Below are 19,082 nucleotides of genomic sequence, written 5' to 3'. Positions count from 1 at the left end.
TTAGTCAGAAACACTATGTCCCCTTTTGCGCCGCTCTGAAGCTATATATTTGACCTTTGACCTTGAAGGATGACCTTGACCTTTCACCACTGAAAATGTGCAGCTCCATGAGATGCACATGCATGCCAAATATCAAGTTGCTATCTTCAATATTACAACAGTTTTTGCAAAATATTAAAGTTTGACCAAACAAACCAACCAACCAACAAACCAACAGACAGGGCAAAAACAAAATGTCCCCCACTATAGTGGTGGGGACATAAAAAGCCTTTTGTTTTTTCTCACAACTAAATGGCATAATAAAAGAGCTCCTCATTTCACAACTTGCATTAGGTTACAGCTCATTCTAATAGGTTAATGTCATGAAATGACAGCTTTTTCTATCACATCTCAATCTCGAAATTATTATAACAGCTTGATTTATCATAACTGAATGTCACAAACTTTCAGTTATATTTCTTACAAATTCATGCCATAATTTTAGCAACAAGTTGTTAGGGTAATCAATCACTTTGGCAACACATAATGCCCTTCGACTTCCCTTTGATCTGGTTTCCCATGGGGACAGATCCCATGGAGACCTGGGAATGGTGATGAAATCAAGCCCCCATTATACCCTAATGTGGCGGCATCCATACCTGATACTGGTAATGTAACATACTCTCTACCATTGATATGAGCCTGGCTCTGGGAAAACTGATCTTACACCATGTGCATTAAGTGTTGTCCCAGATTAGCCTGTGCAGTTTGAACAGGCTAAACAGGGACAACACTATCAGCTTTTATGGAATTTTTCATTTTTAAGGTCTGAACATGCTTATGTAGGACAACACTTATCCCATTTATGCAGAGCGTCTAGAAAAAAGGACTTGGTTAACAGCGTAGACCCAGATGAGACGCCGCAGGATGCGGCGTCTCATCAGGGTCTGCGCTGTTTGCTTAAAGGAATTTCTGTAAGAAATATTCTAAGTAAAGGAATAAATATATTAGACATCCCTAATTTTGGAAATGAATTGATCCAATTTAGAAGGATGGGAGAGTCCACTAGGCATATATGGGTTAAGCACATGGATTGCATTAAGTACCATTTTCCCAAAGCGATGCTCATATGTACATGGAACAGAATCTGGAAGGAATAGGCCCCCAAACACAGGCACACTATCATTGATAAAAACATGCCTGCAAAATCTTTGAAGAAGTAGAAAAACAGATTACAGGAGTATTGGGTGAATCTCCGCTGCTTGAACTGATGGAAGTTTCAGAAGCGACCATCATACCAAAATGCAGTCCCAACAACTAAACCAGGAGGTCCTGGGTCCTGGTAATGATTCATAATGTGGATTGCAGCCCGTGTCTGGTCCATGGAGAGGTTCCAAGCACTGCTCTGCCGATATGGCAAGATGGTTTTCACATGATTGATGAGATTACCAATGTATGATACATAATCAACAGTTCATTTGCTGGAAAGAAAATAAGCCTGTCAAACTGGAGTGTTGTAGGAATCAATAGCTGCCCGATCATTTTCCAATATCTGGGAACTAATTCTCAATGTATCCCAGCTATTGTGGAAGAAGTTATTGAAAAGAATAGGCAATAAACAGTGAATGATGGACAAAATTCCCCCCATCAATTCAGCTTTGTTACCCATTTTAGGGAATATCATTGTTTTTCCCCACTCATTTTATTACAAATACATGCATTATAAGTGACATAAATATGCAAAGTCTGATTCTCTTTCAAGGAATAAAGCCTAAACAGTTTATAATACACATCTCACTTTGCTTTCATCTTTTTAAAGTTAAGTCTACAAGAGTATCAAATACTCGTCTGTTTGAGGATAAAGTCATCAAAACATGGAGATTTCAACAATTCAACAGTATAATTTTGCAATTTACAGAAGTGTGTATATGATATTTTGACCACAATTGTATCAAAACTGCACTCTCATGAACTTCCAACAAAATCAGACACTAGCTTTATTTATTGTATAAAGTTACATATACATTTGAAACCATTACAATTTTCATACAGCACACTGCAAATTGTTTGCAAACGTAATGAATAAAACGCAATAAACTAATTTATGCTGATATTTTTAATAATATCAATGTATTCTCCGACAAGTGCCTCTTGAATCAATGATGATATGATTTGGAACATGCCTTTCTGAGTCTATTTGTTTCAATATGCAAGGAACTAAAATAAAATTGCTGAAATATATTGTTATTAACCTTAATGATATGAAAACATTTATTTGTAAAAACAAAAGTGACTATTTGGCAAAATCTTATTTCCCACAATAGTTTTATGAGACCAAGAATTAACCTTCATATCAGTAACAATTAGTTGAACGCAACCCTGCATGCCTTCCAAGCATTAATCAGTCAGTCATATTGCATTACCCATTATCTACGAAAATGCGCAAGAAAATGTCAAACTTTCTTCATAGTTGAGATAGCACAATGTTTAATTTGTTTGATATATTGTTTTATAGACTAGAAACACCACCTTTTCTTAGTGTTCCAAAGATAAGAATCTATAATTGCACAATTAATTGGAGCTTTGATGTGCGGAAACTTTTCCAAGAAAGCAACAAGCGGGGTTCAGATGATGGCAGGAAGGTGATAAAATGGTGGAAAAAATTGCCCAGAATTGTTTCCTTATGTTGCTAACTGCCTGTTTTATAAGAGAGTATCAGAAGTGTGTCAGCTGGTATGATTTCTATCACACAGTTGGGCAGACAGTTTAGGCCCTGCATTCTTGGTTTTAACAGTTTTGAGACTGATTTGTTATACAGATAGGAATATTTCCTGAACCCTTTGGTAACACTCTGCCTATATTCAGACTTCAATGTTAGCCAACCTCTTTCTAGCTAAAATATTCAGACCAATTTACGGTAAAGGTACTTTTCAAATAATGTAATTGTTGGTTTTATGTTGGGCTTTCAAACAAAAATAGTTGCTGTCCAGTGTCCAAGTGAAGACCAGTAGTCCACAAACAGAGACGTTTTACACCCACTCACAGATCTATTAGCCATGACAGATCATGGAAGACTACCCCAGACTATGGGAAGACACAGAATTTTTAGAAATCAAGAGACAAAACCAGACTATAAAAGACTGTGAAAAATCACTCTCACATTATTAATTTTATGCCATGACAGACCACAGCAGGTTAAACCAGACTATGGGAAGTAGCTTACATTATTTGGCCTTGACAGACTAAAGCAGACTAAACCATACTAAGGGAAGTAGCTTACATTATTTTAGCTTTGACATACTAAAGCAGACTAAACCAGACTATGTGAAGAAGCTTACATTATTTTAGCCTTGACAGACTAAAGCAGACTAAACCATACTAAGGGAAGAAACTTATATTATTTTAGCCTTGACAGACTAAAGCAGACTTAACCATACTATGGGAAGTAGCTTACATTATTTTAGCCTTGACAGACTAAAGCAGACTAAACCATACTAAGGAAAGTAGCTTACATTATTTTAGCCTTGACAGACTAAAGCAGACTAAACCATACTATGGGAAGTAGCTTACATTATTTTAGCCTTGACAGACTAAAGCAGACTAAACCAGACTAAGGGGAGTAGCTTACATTATTTTAGCCTTGACAGACTAAAGCAGACTAAGGGAAGTAGCTTACATTATTTTAGCCTTGACAGACTAAAGCAGACTAAACCATACTAAGGGAAGTAGCTTACATTATTTTAGCCTTGACAGACTAAAGCAGACTAAACCAGACTATGGTGTCGCTTACATTTTTTAGCCTAGACAGACTAAAGCAGAATAAGGGAAGAAGCTTACATTTTTTAGCCTAGACAGACTAAAGCAGACTAAGGGAAGTAGCTTACATTATTTTAGCCTTGACAGACTAAAGCAGACTAAACCAGACTATGGTGTCGCTTACATTTTTTAGCCTTGACAGACTAAAGCAGACTATGGGAAGTAGCTTACATTATTTTAGCCTTGACAGACTAAACCATACTAAGGGAAGAAGCTTACTTTTTTTTTAGCCTTCACAGACTAAAGCAGACTAAACCAGACTATGGGAAGTCGCTTACATTTTTTTAGCCTTGACAGACTAATGCAGACTATGGAAAGTAGCTTACATTTTTTAGCCTAGACAGACTAATGCAGACTATGGAAATAGCTTACATTTTTTAGCCTTGACAGACTAATGCAGACTATGGAAAGTAGCTTACATTTTTTAGCCTAGACAGACTTATGCAGACTATGGAAAGTAGCTTACATTTTTTAGCCTAGACAGACTAATGCAGACTATGGAAAGTAGCTTACATTTTTAAGCCTTGACAAACTAAAGCAGACTATGGAAAGTCGCTGACATTTTTTTGCCTTGACAGACTTAACCAGACTATGGGAAGTAGCTTACATCTTTTTAGCCTTGACAGACTAAAGCAGACTATGGGAAATAGGTTACATTTTTTAGCCTTGACAGACTAAAGCAGACTATGGGAAGTCGCTTACATTTTTTAGCCTTGACAGACTTAAGCAGATTAAACCAAACTATGGAAAGTCGCTTACATTTTTTTAGCCTTGACAGACTAAAGTAGACAAGATCAAACTATCGGAAGTAACTTACAGGTTCCTGAGGTTTGAGAGGCCATAGAACACGCCATCCTCGAGTATGAGCATGTCATTCCTCTGCAGTCTGAGCCTCTGAAGCCCGGTCAGTCCCTGGAAAGTGAGCCCCATAAGCCGGGTCAGCTTGTTCTTTGACAGGTCCCTGCAGAGAAAAAACATAAATATTCAGGATACGAATATTGGTTCTTTTTATTAGCAGGATTAATATAATTCCACATAAGAAGAAAGGAAGCCCCGAACGAAAGCAGTGTGGCATCCATTGGAGCAGTGTAGTGTGTTCAATACAAACCTCCATTGTCACATACATTTAATTCAGTTTGATCATGAATCATAGAATAAAAGTTTTATGTAAATTTGCAGACAAAGAAACAGTGCCACATATATTTTAAAGAGCAAAAGCGTACTAGATAACCATGAAAATCATTTGACTTGTACATTGTAAACTAATTAAACCTTCCCAGTCAAAGACCCACCTGTGTCCTGTTATAAACTTAAATACATTTTGAGACATTCTGGTCTACATAACTAACTGTACACAATAAATTGAATTGGAAACAAGATTTTTTTTACAAAAAAACACATTACCAAATTTCACTCATTGACAATTCCCTTTCAATAACGGGAAAGCAAAAACATACTTGCTAACCTGCATCAATTAAAGCCAAAGCCCTTTAAAGTATACTTACAGGACTTTAATGGACGAGGACTTTGCAAAGATGTCCTTAGGAAGATGGGAGATCTTGTTTTTGCTCATCTTCACGTGCTCTAGTTTGGTGAGGTTGTACAAGCAACCCACTTCAAAATACAGCAGCTCATTATTCTTCACATATCTGAAAAGAAATTATTAAATATTTCAATAAAAATATTAACATAAGGAAAAAAGATGCATTTTTGTATGATTTCTAATTTAATTTACATACATATATAATAATGACAAGACTAAGGAGTCTTCAGCACTACATATACATGTATAAAATGTCCTTAAAACATGTCAATTGCAAGTTTTTCAGACCATAATGTAACCAAAGCTTTCAATCAACCTTTGCCCTTTAAACTAACCACTCACATACACCCATTGCCATTGAGATCAGATCCTGTAGGTTTAGCATTAACAGTTCTTGTGTCACATACACTGCATGTTACTGCAGGTGCCACACTTTCCATGAATAACAACCCAAATAGCCATACTGTCACCAACATGTTGACCAAGTCGACATTCAGTCTGCAAAAACGACATTCAGTCTGCAAGAACGTGTGAAAAGTCTACCATCTCTATGACATTACACGAGCTTTTCACAACAAATTTGGTGCATCTAAAAGGTTGTATTGATTTATTGTTAACACTTGACCATGCCCTGCAGTTCCCTTTGCCACCCAAACATGGGCAACAACACTATTATGCCAGACAAAACAGGAGATGTCAGCCCAATTGTCAAAAACAGTTTCATCTATCATGGTGTAGCTTCATATCTATCTCAAATGCCTCATGTTGCCTGTGTGAAAAATGTCACAAATCACATAATTATTTATCACCCAGCCACACTTCAGCGGGATAGGTGACAAGTGAAAACTCCAGTATGGCTGTCATCACATTATCTGTGAGTTTACATAACAGTAATTGGTGTCGGAGCAAGGCAATATATGTTTTAACCCTTTCCCCCTTTAGAAGCAAAGTGAAAATGGCTATGTGCAAACAGCATAAAACCATATCAGCCTGCAAGTAACTCGCAGTCTGTTCAGGTTTTATGCTGTTTGCTGCTCATCAGTATCTAAGGGTTGGAAATGAAGCTTTAAAAACTTGAATCTGGTAAAAAAAAGTCTTTAATTAACTTAATCTTTCTAAGGGACTACAAATGCGTCAAAATAGTATCTAAGTGGTAAAGGGTTAAAATAAAATCATTAAATCCAAAAAAATATTGTAAACCAAACTCTTGGAACATTTATGAGAATGAGCACTATTAGTTTTGCGCTCTTGTTAAATTATGCCCATTATTTATTTCACAGATTATTTCAGTGTTCTAACCCAACATGACATTTCAAACAAGCCTAACAAACATAAGTAATGTGTGCACCAGTAATTGATGATGCTGACAGATTTGTGCCAGGCATTGGCCACATGTGCTGATATTGCAATGTCATATCCCTGTAAAATTAACAATGTGTGCTCTAACTCTTGAAACAGGATTGCAAATTCCACACTTTGTCACAATGATCTATGATGAACTTCCTGTTAAATATATCAAAATAAGCCTACTTTTAACAATTTTCAAATTCATTTCTTTGATGAATTATTGTTTTTTCTTACAACTTCAGTAAATTGAACCAGAACAAAATGAAACAGGCATTGTTGAAAGCTATGATGTGAAGGCACTTGCCCGATCTATATATTGTTCTTCAAATACCAATTACTTAAATACAATAATCTAAATTTATGATAAATTTGCATAATATTCTGCATTAAAACCAAGAAAAACACTGGTACTGCAATTATTATCCTTGTTCTTTATGATACAAAATTTAACAATTTAATAATTCCAAAACAACTGTCAACAATAGTTCAGGACAGATTCAATGTCTATACATTACAGACTTACAGTTTTGTAAGGGAGAGATTGGCAGGAAAGGAAGTGTTGGTCACTTCTCGCAGCACATTATTTGAGAGGTCCAACAAGTCAAGCTTCTTCAGATGCTGCAGAGCGACAGGGTTGATGGTGTGGATCTGGTTGTGTGTTCTGAATTACACATGATGATAATTATGTGACCAACAGTTACACATAGCCCCCTTGGTGCAAAAAGGTACCATGTGATATTGAAATTAGAGGGCAAATGGTTACTTTTTGCTCCAATGGGGCGACATATTCATATGTGACCTACAAAAATGTTTTACGAGCCACATCATGCACATGGGTCTAATGCCATATGCAGCCAGCATAGTTCAAGCTCAGCCTTTGCACATGTGCAGTATGGTCAGGAGCTCTGTCCACTACAAGGCATGCATGGTTTTGTGGTCCGCTGGCAGACACCGTAGCTCCAGACTGTGCTATTGTGCAGTCAGGTCTGGTGCTACCCTGGTCACTACAAGTCATGCATGGTTTGTGGTCCGCTGGCAGACAGTGTAGCTCCGGACGGTGCCAATATGCAGGCTGGTTTGGAACTGTGTGGGCCACATACGGCATGAAACTCATGAAACTGGCCTTTTAATTCATAGCTTAATAGACGACAGAATATTCTGAAAGTGTCCTATATAACTAGTGACCTGAAAATCAATAGGGGTCATCTGCGAGTCATGATCAATGTACCTATAAAGTTTCATGATCCTAGGCCTAAGAGTTCTTGAGTTATCATCTGGAAACCATCTGGTGAATGGACGGACCGACCTACTGACCTACCGACATGTGCAAAACAATATACCCCCTCTTCTTCGAAGGGGGGAGGGGGGGCATAATTAAATTTTGTAGAATAAAAACATGTCTTAAAATGCAGAGATTTGTGTATAACACACAAAAGACATTCTGCAAAATTTGGTGACATTACAGACATTTACATTTATATGTTGTTTTAAACATAAATTTACAGTGATGCCCTTATAATTTTAATCAACAACATAGTTACGTAAACAAAAAAATTGAAATAATTAATCTAAGAGAAGGTTAGAAATTAATGCATGTAATTAAGTGTAATATTGTATGTGAGAGAATCGATTTTATTATGCTTACATACAGATAACTTGATTACTTACAATTCCAAACGTTCCAAGACAGGGTTTTGTTTGAAGATAGGTATTTCTGTTAGCTTGTTGTTGTTTATTTTTCTGCAACAAGTGAAAATATAATACAAAATGTATCATTAAAGGCTAGCTTACTATAGTGAAAATCTACATTATGTATTCAGCACATTTTGCCAAAGTCATGATAAACAGCTTTTTTTAGATGCAGGATATGAGCATAACACAGCACAAAGATAATTGGCTATTTTTGGCCAGGTTTGTTTTTTCTCTGCACAGTGTAAATCATCATGGTGGGTAATTTATTTGTCTGATTATGGGCAATAGTGCCTATCAATGTGACACTACCGGCTCGACAACACTGGAATGCGTGCACCTTAAAACCCATGTATCACCAGTCTTACACCTCCAGTCATCTCTGTGCTCAACAAATACCTTAAAAACACACAAACTGATAACCTGAAACACATAACATGGCAACCTCAAATAAAAATACATTGTTTTTCATCATTGAGTTTGTTTTTTTCTTCCCTTTATATTTTAACTGAAGGGAATTGAAACACATGCTTGAGATCTTGGGCAGAAAATTTATAGACTGACAACTGTGAAGTGAAGATGCTCTGGAGAGAAAATTTACTACTTTGCAATCTAACTTATTATATGGCGTGAAGTCCTTACAGTTTAGCTATCTCCTCAGACACAGTGGTTTTACAACACATTTAGTGGAGAACAGTAAACACTGCACCATCCAAAATAAATTTTACTACCTAAATGAAATGAACAAAATCATTATGGAATTCAATAATAGCCTTTTGTTCACAGTTTTGTCTACAAATTTCGCATGAAGAGCCCAAAAAATATTTTGCCTGTCGCAAAATCCCTTCCCATTACATCTTGTAATGTGGTAGAACACTAAAACTTAAGGAAAATAAATTGAATTACTATTGTTATTTGTCTTTTAAAATGCTATATAAAACATATCTGAATAGAATTAATTTAATATTGTATATATAAGTGGAATTTCCTTTATACAAAAATGAATATACATAAGATCTAGAAGCAAAAGTCCAATCAAGAATACATATAAATATGTATTCTAACTCGACACAGTAAAACCCTTAAAAAGACAATTTTAATATCTATCCCCACGCTTTTTTGAAAAGCGTGGGGATATTGTGGTTATTTCCGCCGTCCATCTGTCTGTCTGTCCGTCCTGGCCACTATCTCCTCCTACACTATAAGCACTAGAACCTTGAAACTTACACACATGGTAGCTATGTGCATATGTGCGACCCTGCACTATTTGGAATTTTGATCTGACCCCTGGGTCAAAAGTTATGGGGGTTGGGGCCGGGCCGGGTCAGAGATTTTCACTCATTTTTTTAGGTTATTTTACTATAATTTCTTCATTTCTACACCGATTGTCTTCAAATTGATACCGAACCTCTCTTATGACAATACGGTCAATCTAAACTATGCATGGCCCCATTACCAACCCTAGGGCGCTCCGCCCACATAGGCCACGCCCACCCAAAATTGCAGTTTGACTATATTTTCTTCATTTCTACACCGATTCACTTCAAATTGATACTGAACCTTTCTTATGACAATACTGTCAATCTCAGCTATGCATGGCCCCATTACCAACCCTGGGGCACCCCGCCCACATAGGCCACGCCCACCCAAAATTGCCTTTTACTATAATTTCTTCATCTCTACACCGATTCACTTCAAATTGATACTGAACCTCTCTGATGATAATACGGTTAATCTCAACTATGCACGGCCCCATTACCAACCCTGGGGCGCCCCGCCCACCCAAAATTGCCTTTTACTATAATTTCTTCATCTCTACACCGATTCACTTCAAATTGATACTGAACCTCTTTTATGACAATACAGTCAATCTCAACTATGCATGGCCCCATTACCAACCCTGGGGCACCCCGCCCACATAGGCCACGCCCATACAAAATTGCCTTTTACTATAATTTCTTCATTTCTACACCGATTCACTTCAAATTGATACTGAACTTCTCTTATGACAATACGATCAATCTCAACTATGCATGGCCCCATTACCAACCCTGGGGCGCCCCTGGGTCAAACATGCGACGTGGGGATACGCGTCGGCCTCTGCCGCGCCATTGGCTAGTTTAAAATGAATTAACTTTGTATCTTTTTATTATAATTTATTAGGAGTTTTTAAAAAAGGCCGTAAAACTGACCCCATCAGAGACCGAAATTTTAAAAAAAGAATCACAATTTTGTTAATTTAAATTATAGAAAGATGATTCATAATGTCTAATGATTAATATATCACTTTATTTCATAAAAATGTAAACAAGTATATAACTATAATTTATATGATTTTATTGTGGTGTGTCAATATTTGTTGATAAATAAAAATCCCAATTTGGTCCATTTTGTCGATAAAAAAATCCTCAAATTTGCCATTTTATGGATTAAAAAAATCCCAATTTGGCCAGACTCCTTTTCCCGAAATGGCACGAAAAACACTGTTTTTTTTATACTGAATGATGATGAAATTAAATATAACTGGCACACTACCTTTGAGACCAGATATGAGAATAATTATTAACCAACATTCTTTGTGTGTTATGATTGCAAATCAAACAATGATATTTCAAAATCATCTTGACCAAATAAATCCTAACATCAAAGATACAAAAACAGTTGTAGAGATAACAAATCTTGACAAATAAGTCATCTGTGTCAGTATGGTGCCTGATTGGAGTTTTACAAGTGGCAAAAGGTCATTGTCACCTAGAAGCTTTACCTTTTTCAAATCAAGCTCCTGAGCACTGCAATGTGATGATGAAAAGTATTTTGTAGTTAATGATAATTTAAATAATCAATACAACCTTGACAATATCATGTTGCTAATTGTTAAAAAGAACAGCATTTAATATAGTTTATAAAATACTTACATTTCTCTTAGTGATGGCAATTCGGCAAAAACTCGTTCGTCAATAAAGGAGATCTCATTACTGCTCAGATCACTGTAAAGAGAAAAAGTACAAATCCTGCAAAATATTTATTCTAAATAATCAAACTTAAGAAAGAAATAATATCTACTGCAAAAGATAATCCTATAATTATTTTAATATAACTTGTATATATCTAGCATGGTCTCCTTGTGGTCGACATGTGTGGTTATATTGAAATTACTTAATGGATTATACAATCTAAGACTGAAGAGAATGCCGCCTCCGTTACATCAAAGAATCACTGCACGTGACTGCTATGACTCCACTTGGGAAGTCTCTACATATGTTTCCTCTCTCCTGTGCTGTTCTGTTTATTTATTTTTCCCCTTCATCCAACATCCATATGTGCCAGTGAGGCATTGCGGCTGTTGTTTTTGGTGCTTACTTTGGATCACATGGCCAGAGCTCTGGCAGTAGAGAATGATGGCAATGCCAAGCCCGACACATGGTCAACATTAATATGGCACAAGTAATACCACATACACGGGCTATATGAGCAGCCTGAGATGAAACTTTTTTTTACTTTGCAAGCAAACCAGAAGTTCATTGTTAAAACTGCAGTCATTTTGTATAATTAAATCAGAGTAACAGAGCTAAAAAAGGCACCTATGCCAACAGAAATTTTACAAACAAAATTGTACCAAAAGAAAATTGGCAACAAATTGTACATAAACTATTGATGGTTAGTTCCAAACATTTAAAATTTATGCAAGTTTATAATGTGATGAATTATTCAGAGGAACTCAAAAGTGTCTTTAAAGAAAAGAAAATCTTTTAAAAGTGCACACAAATTATCAACATCAAAGCATGAAGGACTGTGGGTACATCTTCATTAGTGTTCTCTGCCCATTCATCAAGTCAGCTTGCACATCCAGTAACCCTTAGTCATCCCCGTCCATGTAACATGCCCCTCCTCCCCCCTTCCCCTCACCAACCATAGTTCAGACTCCAAGTCGCCTGAGTGACCTTTGTCATTTTCACATCAAACAGGGCCATGCTATTTCTCCTCACATCCCTTGCACTGACACATGAATCAGGATCGAATTGCCCTATTCAAATCTCTTTTTTACACCAAACTTGTAATCAAGGCCAGATTACCACATCTTATGTTACAGAATTCATGACTTTGAATACTAAATTAAGCTTTGGATTTAAAGTTGTTACGCAAATGTCGGATTATAACTTTATACTCCTAAGTATCAACTGACACAGACTTGGCAATTTTGTCAAATAAAAAAATATATATGGGTATGAAGCACTGATCAACCCTTTTCTTATTCTTATAAAACTTCACCATTTTCATGTTTATTACCTCTTGATCAACATTTTAATTCTCATCACCATGGGAAGGACAGTTCAGCATTGATTTTTCCTCAATAAACACTTGGCACATGGAAACTGTATCCAGCTTAAAAAGTTAAAATGGTTGTCAGATCTGATTGGTTGGCTTTGAATATCAGGCTTATTTCTTTCTTTAGCAATGGCCTTATATAGGCCCCTTCCCCAAGAGAAAGATCCCTTCCCCAAAGATAATTTCTTCAACATGATGCAATTTTCCCTAAATTTTAAACTTAATTTGGATCTTTTTTTCCCCATTTTTGGTTTTATCGATTATTGTTTCCCCAAATTGGTAGGCCAGAAACTTCCCCAAACCAAGAAAAAAAGCCCTGATTATAAATGCTAACCAATATATTTGTTGAAACAAATAAATTGACACCAAAAAAATAATTCTTGTTAATTTTGATCTCTTTTTTTATAAATATGAATATTATTTTAATATCCTTAATTAGAATCTAAGGGGAAATATTGTCACATTTTATCTTTTATACAAAAACATAAATATCATAAGGAATATTTATACATTTATAATGGGAACATCTTTAGGCCACAACAATTTGATCGCATGTTCATCAGATTTACCACACCAACATTGTTTGTATTTTCCTTTAATAGTCAATTTACCCCTCTCAAACTATTTTTTAAGCATAGTAACTGCTGTTTTTTGTTGTTGTCATTTTGGTTATGAAGGCTACATATTGTACGACATGACTAGTCATTTTTTGTTATTTGGTTTATTGTACAAATAGGAAGCATTCAATATGCTGATTGCTTTTGGCAGAAACTTTCAACAAATATGTACCATATATTTTGTTTTATTCTGCTCTTTGCACTTGCCTCTGATTAAAGTGAAAAAGGATTAAAAATATTTTTATTTTTTATTGATTGACCTGATCTCTCTCATTTTTTTTTACCAAATTCCTTAAAACGTTAAATCAATTTGTTGTGGCCTTATAACATCACTGTCACATGCAATTTTTTTTTATTAAATTCATGTTGTCCCACACCTGGTGGAGTGATAAAATGCCAACAGCCAAATGCAATAAATATCCTTCAAGTGGTTTTAATTTTACTTATTTGTATGGTCAGGTGTGATCAATGGATGTGAAAACCTGTAATGGTGACAAATGAAAACATGTCATAGAAACACTGTGGTGATCACAATTGGGATAGATTCATCAATTTTTTATGATCTAAATTAAATACTATAAGTTATTTTTTTAACCCCATTAATACTTATAATTGTTCTCCGCATATTATTAACAAATACAAGCAGATCTTCCTAGTGTTTTTCAATTTTAAAAGAAGGAGCAAAAGGTACAAGTATTTTTTAACCCTTTACCACTTAGATACATATTTTGACGCATTTGTAGTCTTTTAGAAAGTAACATTTCATTAAAGGCCTGTCTTACTAGCTTCAAGTATTAAAGGCTTCATTTCCAACCCTTTGATACTGATGAGCAGCAAACTGCATAAAACCTGAACAGACTGTGAGTTACTCGCAGGCTGTTCTGGTTTTATGCTGTTTGCACATACATGTTGCCATTTTTACCTTGCTTCTAAGTGGGAAAGGGTTATTCAAATCTACATATTATTTAAAGTACACATATTATACCTTAACATTCATTCAAATGTTAATTAATATTATAAAATTAACAACAATCTTATACATTCTTCAAATTTAGCTGAATATAATAATTATTACTTTTATTAATTTTTTATTTTGTTTAAGATGTACCTTTTTCTATTGTGTTGTGCCCAAAGGTTTTTTTTTATTATACACTTCAACACCGTTATTTCGAAGTCGTCGGGACCGTTAAAAAAACTTCGGATTAACGATAATTCGAAATAAACATTTGGCAGAAGACTTCTTTGATTCTGTAAAAATGAAACGTTGTGGAATTCGCATGGTTTTGTTACACGCTTACTTAAAAGCGTAAACTAGTCAGATAGCAAATAGATTTCCACTTGTAACAAACGGAGGAATAAAACGATTCTTTTTCTTGTTTTTATATTTGTATAATTACAGAATATGTAAAATATAAAGAATAGCACAAATTATCAGACATACATAAATATGAATACATTTTCGGAAATGAAACATTTTTTTAACTAATACGCGATGTATCTCTGAACAACGGCGTTCGCGCAGACGACAAAGGTGTAATGATCGGCTTTTGACGCGCCACGACAAAGGTGTGAAATTACGCACCGTATTTTGCAGTTTTGACTTCGGATTAAAGATTGATAATTAGGTGCGAATTATAGTGTTGGGACCGACTGAATCACTTCGAATTAACGATTTCTTCGGTTTAACGAAGTTCGGATTAACAATGAAATTTTACATTAAACAAAGGAGAACCAAAATCGGGACCTGAAAAATACTTCGAAATAACGGTGACTTCGGATTATCGGTGTTCGAAATAACGGTGTTGAAGTGTACATACAATTACATACAGTTAACTTAATAATGCCCAAAACTGTTTGATGATGCCCATACATGTTTAACCCATAGAAAAAAAGGCCTTGGCAAACAGCGTAGACCAAGATGAGAAGCCGCATGATACGGCGTTTCATCAGGGTCTGCGCTGTTTGCTTAAAGGAATTTCTGTAAGAAATATTCTAAATATAGAAATAAACATACTAGACATCCCTAATTTTGGAAATAAATTGATCCAATTTAGAAGGATGGGAGAGCCCACTAGGCATAAATGGGTTAATTATTCTCTATTTATAATAATAACCAACTCAAATTTTGACCATTTAAAAAGCACAGTATATTTATTTTGTAATCTAATTCTTGAACTTGAGTTGCTTTAATTTATGGAAAGTTTTTCTTACAAATCTGGTGTTAACAAATGTATTACACATTGGGGCCTTGAGTTAAAGTAGATGGATATTGATTCAATTACCTAACACTTTTTATCACAAAACATCAATATTTACTTTGAAATGGCAGCAATGAGATTAATGTCAAGCCTCATTGTTGCACAAGGTCCACATGGCAAGTTCAGTTTTCTCTAATTTTTCTCAACAATGGCCTTACATGGCTACAAACACCCTTCATCAATTGTAAGTATCAAGGTAAAGAAACAGAGATGTTCGCAAACAAGCCATTCTAAGTGATTTTATTCACTGTGTTTGCATTGAGTGATCAAGAACTCAATCTTTAAGACTTTGATCAAATAAATGTAAAATAATGAACTCTTCAAAAGATTTGTAAAATTAAGTACCGCTGCATGAATAAATAATAATGCTTCTCGTTTGCATGGAAGTAGAAATTAAGGTGAAATGAACAAAACTAAGCCATATTTAAAATCAGGATAAATTAAATCAGGGACTTGGCACAAGACTGCATTGCTGGCCCTGAATAAAGTTAACTGGTAGCAAAGACTGATCAATCTGAACTACATCATGATAGCTCTTAAAAAATTATTTTCGCCAAGCGTGCAAGCCTGTAATAGTAAACAATCACTTTGTTAAAGACATCCCTTCATTAACGATGCAATTTTTAATAGGTTATCACACTGATTTTGATATCGACATGATGATAGCATAGAATGGACGCTGCACGCTCAATGGTGCTTGTAATAGTTCCTATACAAAAACATGCTCAGTAACAACCAATGATTGTTTCACGACTGTTTCAATATTGATCCCCAAATCCACCTTAAACAATAGCGCACCTGTGGGTGATTCTATGTGCTGTTTAATATACACATTACAGATATGCGGGCTATCGGGTTTCCGCGTCTCAAAAACACACCGGTCAGGCAGAACAACAACCCTTTTGTACGAGGCATCCTAAATGGCTGAATTGTAGCCCAACTTGAAATTTCAATGAGTTTGAGTTTGAATTAACATGAGATTAAATTGTATCAATATTAAGTGAGGTGCTTTTCAATGAGAGGAGAAACATTTTATGTGACAACTATTCAAACAAGAAACCTGGGAACAATGCAATGGGCCTAATTAAATGCAAGAACATAAACAAGTTACAAATATGCTACTTCCATTCCATTTTCAATTAACGTTGATAATTTAAAATGACACAGTGACACAGCAATGAAAAACAGCTTGGCATTGTGTTTTACGTTTCAAAATCAGGTTTTGAAAATACTAATGTCCGCTTTGTCCAGCATATACTACATTATTTAAAATAACTGTATCCCACACTGTGATTTAAACTAGCACAATCCTTACAGTTGCACTTGTAAATTTTGACCCTGGCCAATGCTCAGATTTTTGCTTTTAGCAAAAAATATTTGGTCTCAATAATAAAAGATTTCAGGCCATCTTGGTGGAAATGCTAATTTTTATGGTGGTCCACAGTATTTGACAAAAATATACAAGCTAAGCAATGTTTAATTCTGTTACCCTTTGCATTGGTAAGTTTGAAGGTAAAAACTTAAAACTTTACCTATTAACTGTTTCAACTATTATTTCATTCATTGAACTTTTGTATTTTCTAATAAGCTCTCTGGGAACAACAGGAAAACTCCCTTGAATACCACTTCAGGTTTTAGCCATATTTTCAAGAGGCGTCTTGGGCCAATCACTAGTACACACAATGTCACCCTGAGCCACTCAAAACCTAGAAGGATTTCAATTCTATTCAATAAAATCAATTTCTTATTCTTATTAGCTTTTGAAAGCACTCTGTACACCTGTATAAACTTCATTTGCCAAGCTTTTATATTAAAACTCTTGAGGCCTATTATTCGGAGATTCTTTTCACACCTTCCACCAATGAGTCTTGTAACAAAAGTGAGAGGCTTAAGTTCAGCCTATACAAATTTAAATTCTGCCACTTCTGAATAGGAAACTATTGTCCTTTGCAACTAATTTGCGATGTCTTACTTTAAATAAGCTGTCTCATTGCCACTACAAGGTTTTAAACTTAAGAAAATGCCATTTCAGCCAAAGGAGCTTGTTGTTTTTTTTGTAATAAATTACAAATAAGTCCACTGGAATAAGTTAAAATTGTAACATTTAAACAAATTACAGCATTAAATAATGTACCACATGTACACAAAATTGTGTAAACAGCATTTCAGTAAATTCAATTTTTCATCTTTAAACAAGTAATATTTCTATTAGAAAACACTAAAGTTGACTTAAAGCCAATGATTTTATTTACATTTTTACCTAAGAAGCAGAATAATTAGGTATATTACAGTTAAGGTTTACATAAGAAGCAGAATAATTATATATTTTATTTAAAAACATGTATATTTATTTGTAAAAGAAAACAAGATGCCAGAGAACAATGCTGGTAATACAACTAGTGGAGCCCACCAAAACAAAAAGCGATATATTTTAATGTTGGATTCATACACTTATAAAATTATCATAATAAGTATCAATCATGAAATTGATAGTAAATTATTCATTTAACGATTCTATATGCATACAAATGGATTTTTTTCATTGGCCAAGGTCATTTTCATCTGTCTTGCAGAGCGTCAAAAAAAGATTTTGTCATCCTGTTTTGTGTACAAATATACATTTTATTATGATTTGTTTTTAAATTTCAGCATTTATGTGTTGGTTGTTTATAAGTAGTTTTAAAACAACAATTTTCTACGATGAAGATTAGCCTGTATTATGTTGAACTAACAGAGGAAGATTAGCCTGTATCATGTTGAAGTTGAACTAACAGAGGCAGATTTGCCTGTATCATGTTGAAGTTGAACTAACAGAGGAAGATTAGCCTGTATCATGTTGAACTAACAGAGGAAGATTAGCCTGTATCATGTTGAACTAACAGAGGAAGATAAGCCTGTATCATGTTGAACTAACAGAGGAAGATTAGCCTGTATCATGTTGAACTAACAGAGGAAGATTAGCCTGTATCATGTTGAACTAACAGAGGAAGATTAGCCTGTATCATGTTGAACTAACAGAGGAAGATTAGCCTGTATCGTGTTGAACTAACAGAGGAAGATAAGCCTGTATCATGTTGAACTAACAGAGGAAGATTAGCCTGTATCGTGTTGAACTAACAGAGGAAGATTAGCCTGTATCATGTTGAACTAACAGAGGAAGATTAGCCTGTATCATGTTGAACTAACAGAGGAAGATTAGCCTGTATCATGTTGAACTAACAGAGAAAGATTAGCCTGTTTCGTGTTGAACTAACAGAGGAAGATTAGCCTGTATCATGTTGAACTAACAGAGGAAGATTAGCCTGTATCATGTTGAACTAACAGAGGAAGATTAGCCTGTATCATGTTGAACTAACAGAGGAAGATTAGCCTGTATCATGTTGAACTAACACAGGAAGATTAGCCTGTATCGTGTTGAACTAACAGAGGCAGATTTGCCTGTATCATGTTGAACTAACAGAGGAAGATAAGCCTGTATCATGTTGAACTAACAGAGGAAGATTAGCC

At 35.1% G+C, this 19,082-nt stretch overlaps 1 protein-coding gene across 1 annotated transcript in view; it reads right to left on the bottom strand.

Moving 5' to 3' along the window:
• LOC127879623 (leucine-rich repeats and immunoglobulin-like domains protein 2) overlaps positions 1–19,082 on the bottom strand; it is a 76,549-nt gene that overhangs the window by 41,936 nt on the left and 15,531 nt on the right. Inside the window, exons 3-7 of the mRNA XM_052426590.1 lie at positions 11,290–11,361; positions 8,354–8,425; positions 7,209–7,346; positions 5,301–5,444; positions 4,613–4,756 (exon numbers count right to left, since the gene is read on the bottom strand). Coding sequence (XP_052282550.1) covers positions 4,613–4,756; positions 5,301–5,444; positions 7,209–7,346; positions 8,354–8,425; positions 11,290–11,361 — 570 coding nt within the window. The remainder of the gene's footprint in view (positions 1–4,612; positions 4,757–5,300; positions 5,445–7,208; positions 7,347–8,353; positions 8,426–11,289; positions 11,362–19,082) is intronic.

This window comes from Dreissena polymorpha, chromosome 1 (genome assembly GCF_020536995.1).
Source record: "Dreissena polymorpha isolate Duluth1 chromosome 1, UMN_Dpol_1.0, whole genome shotgun sequence".
Lineage (NCBI taxonomy): Eukaryota > Metazoa > Mollusca > Bivalvia > Myida > Dreissenidae > Dreissena > Dreissena polymorpha.
The sequence above is the reverse complement of the archived record's forward strand: the minus strand, read 5'-3'. Positions and strand labels throughout refer to the sequence as shown.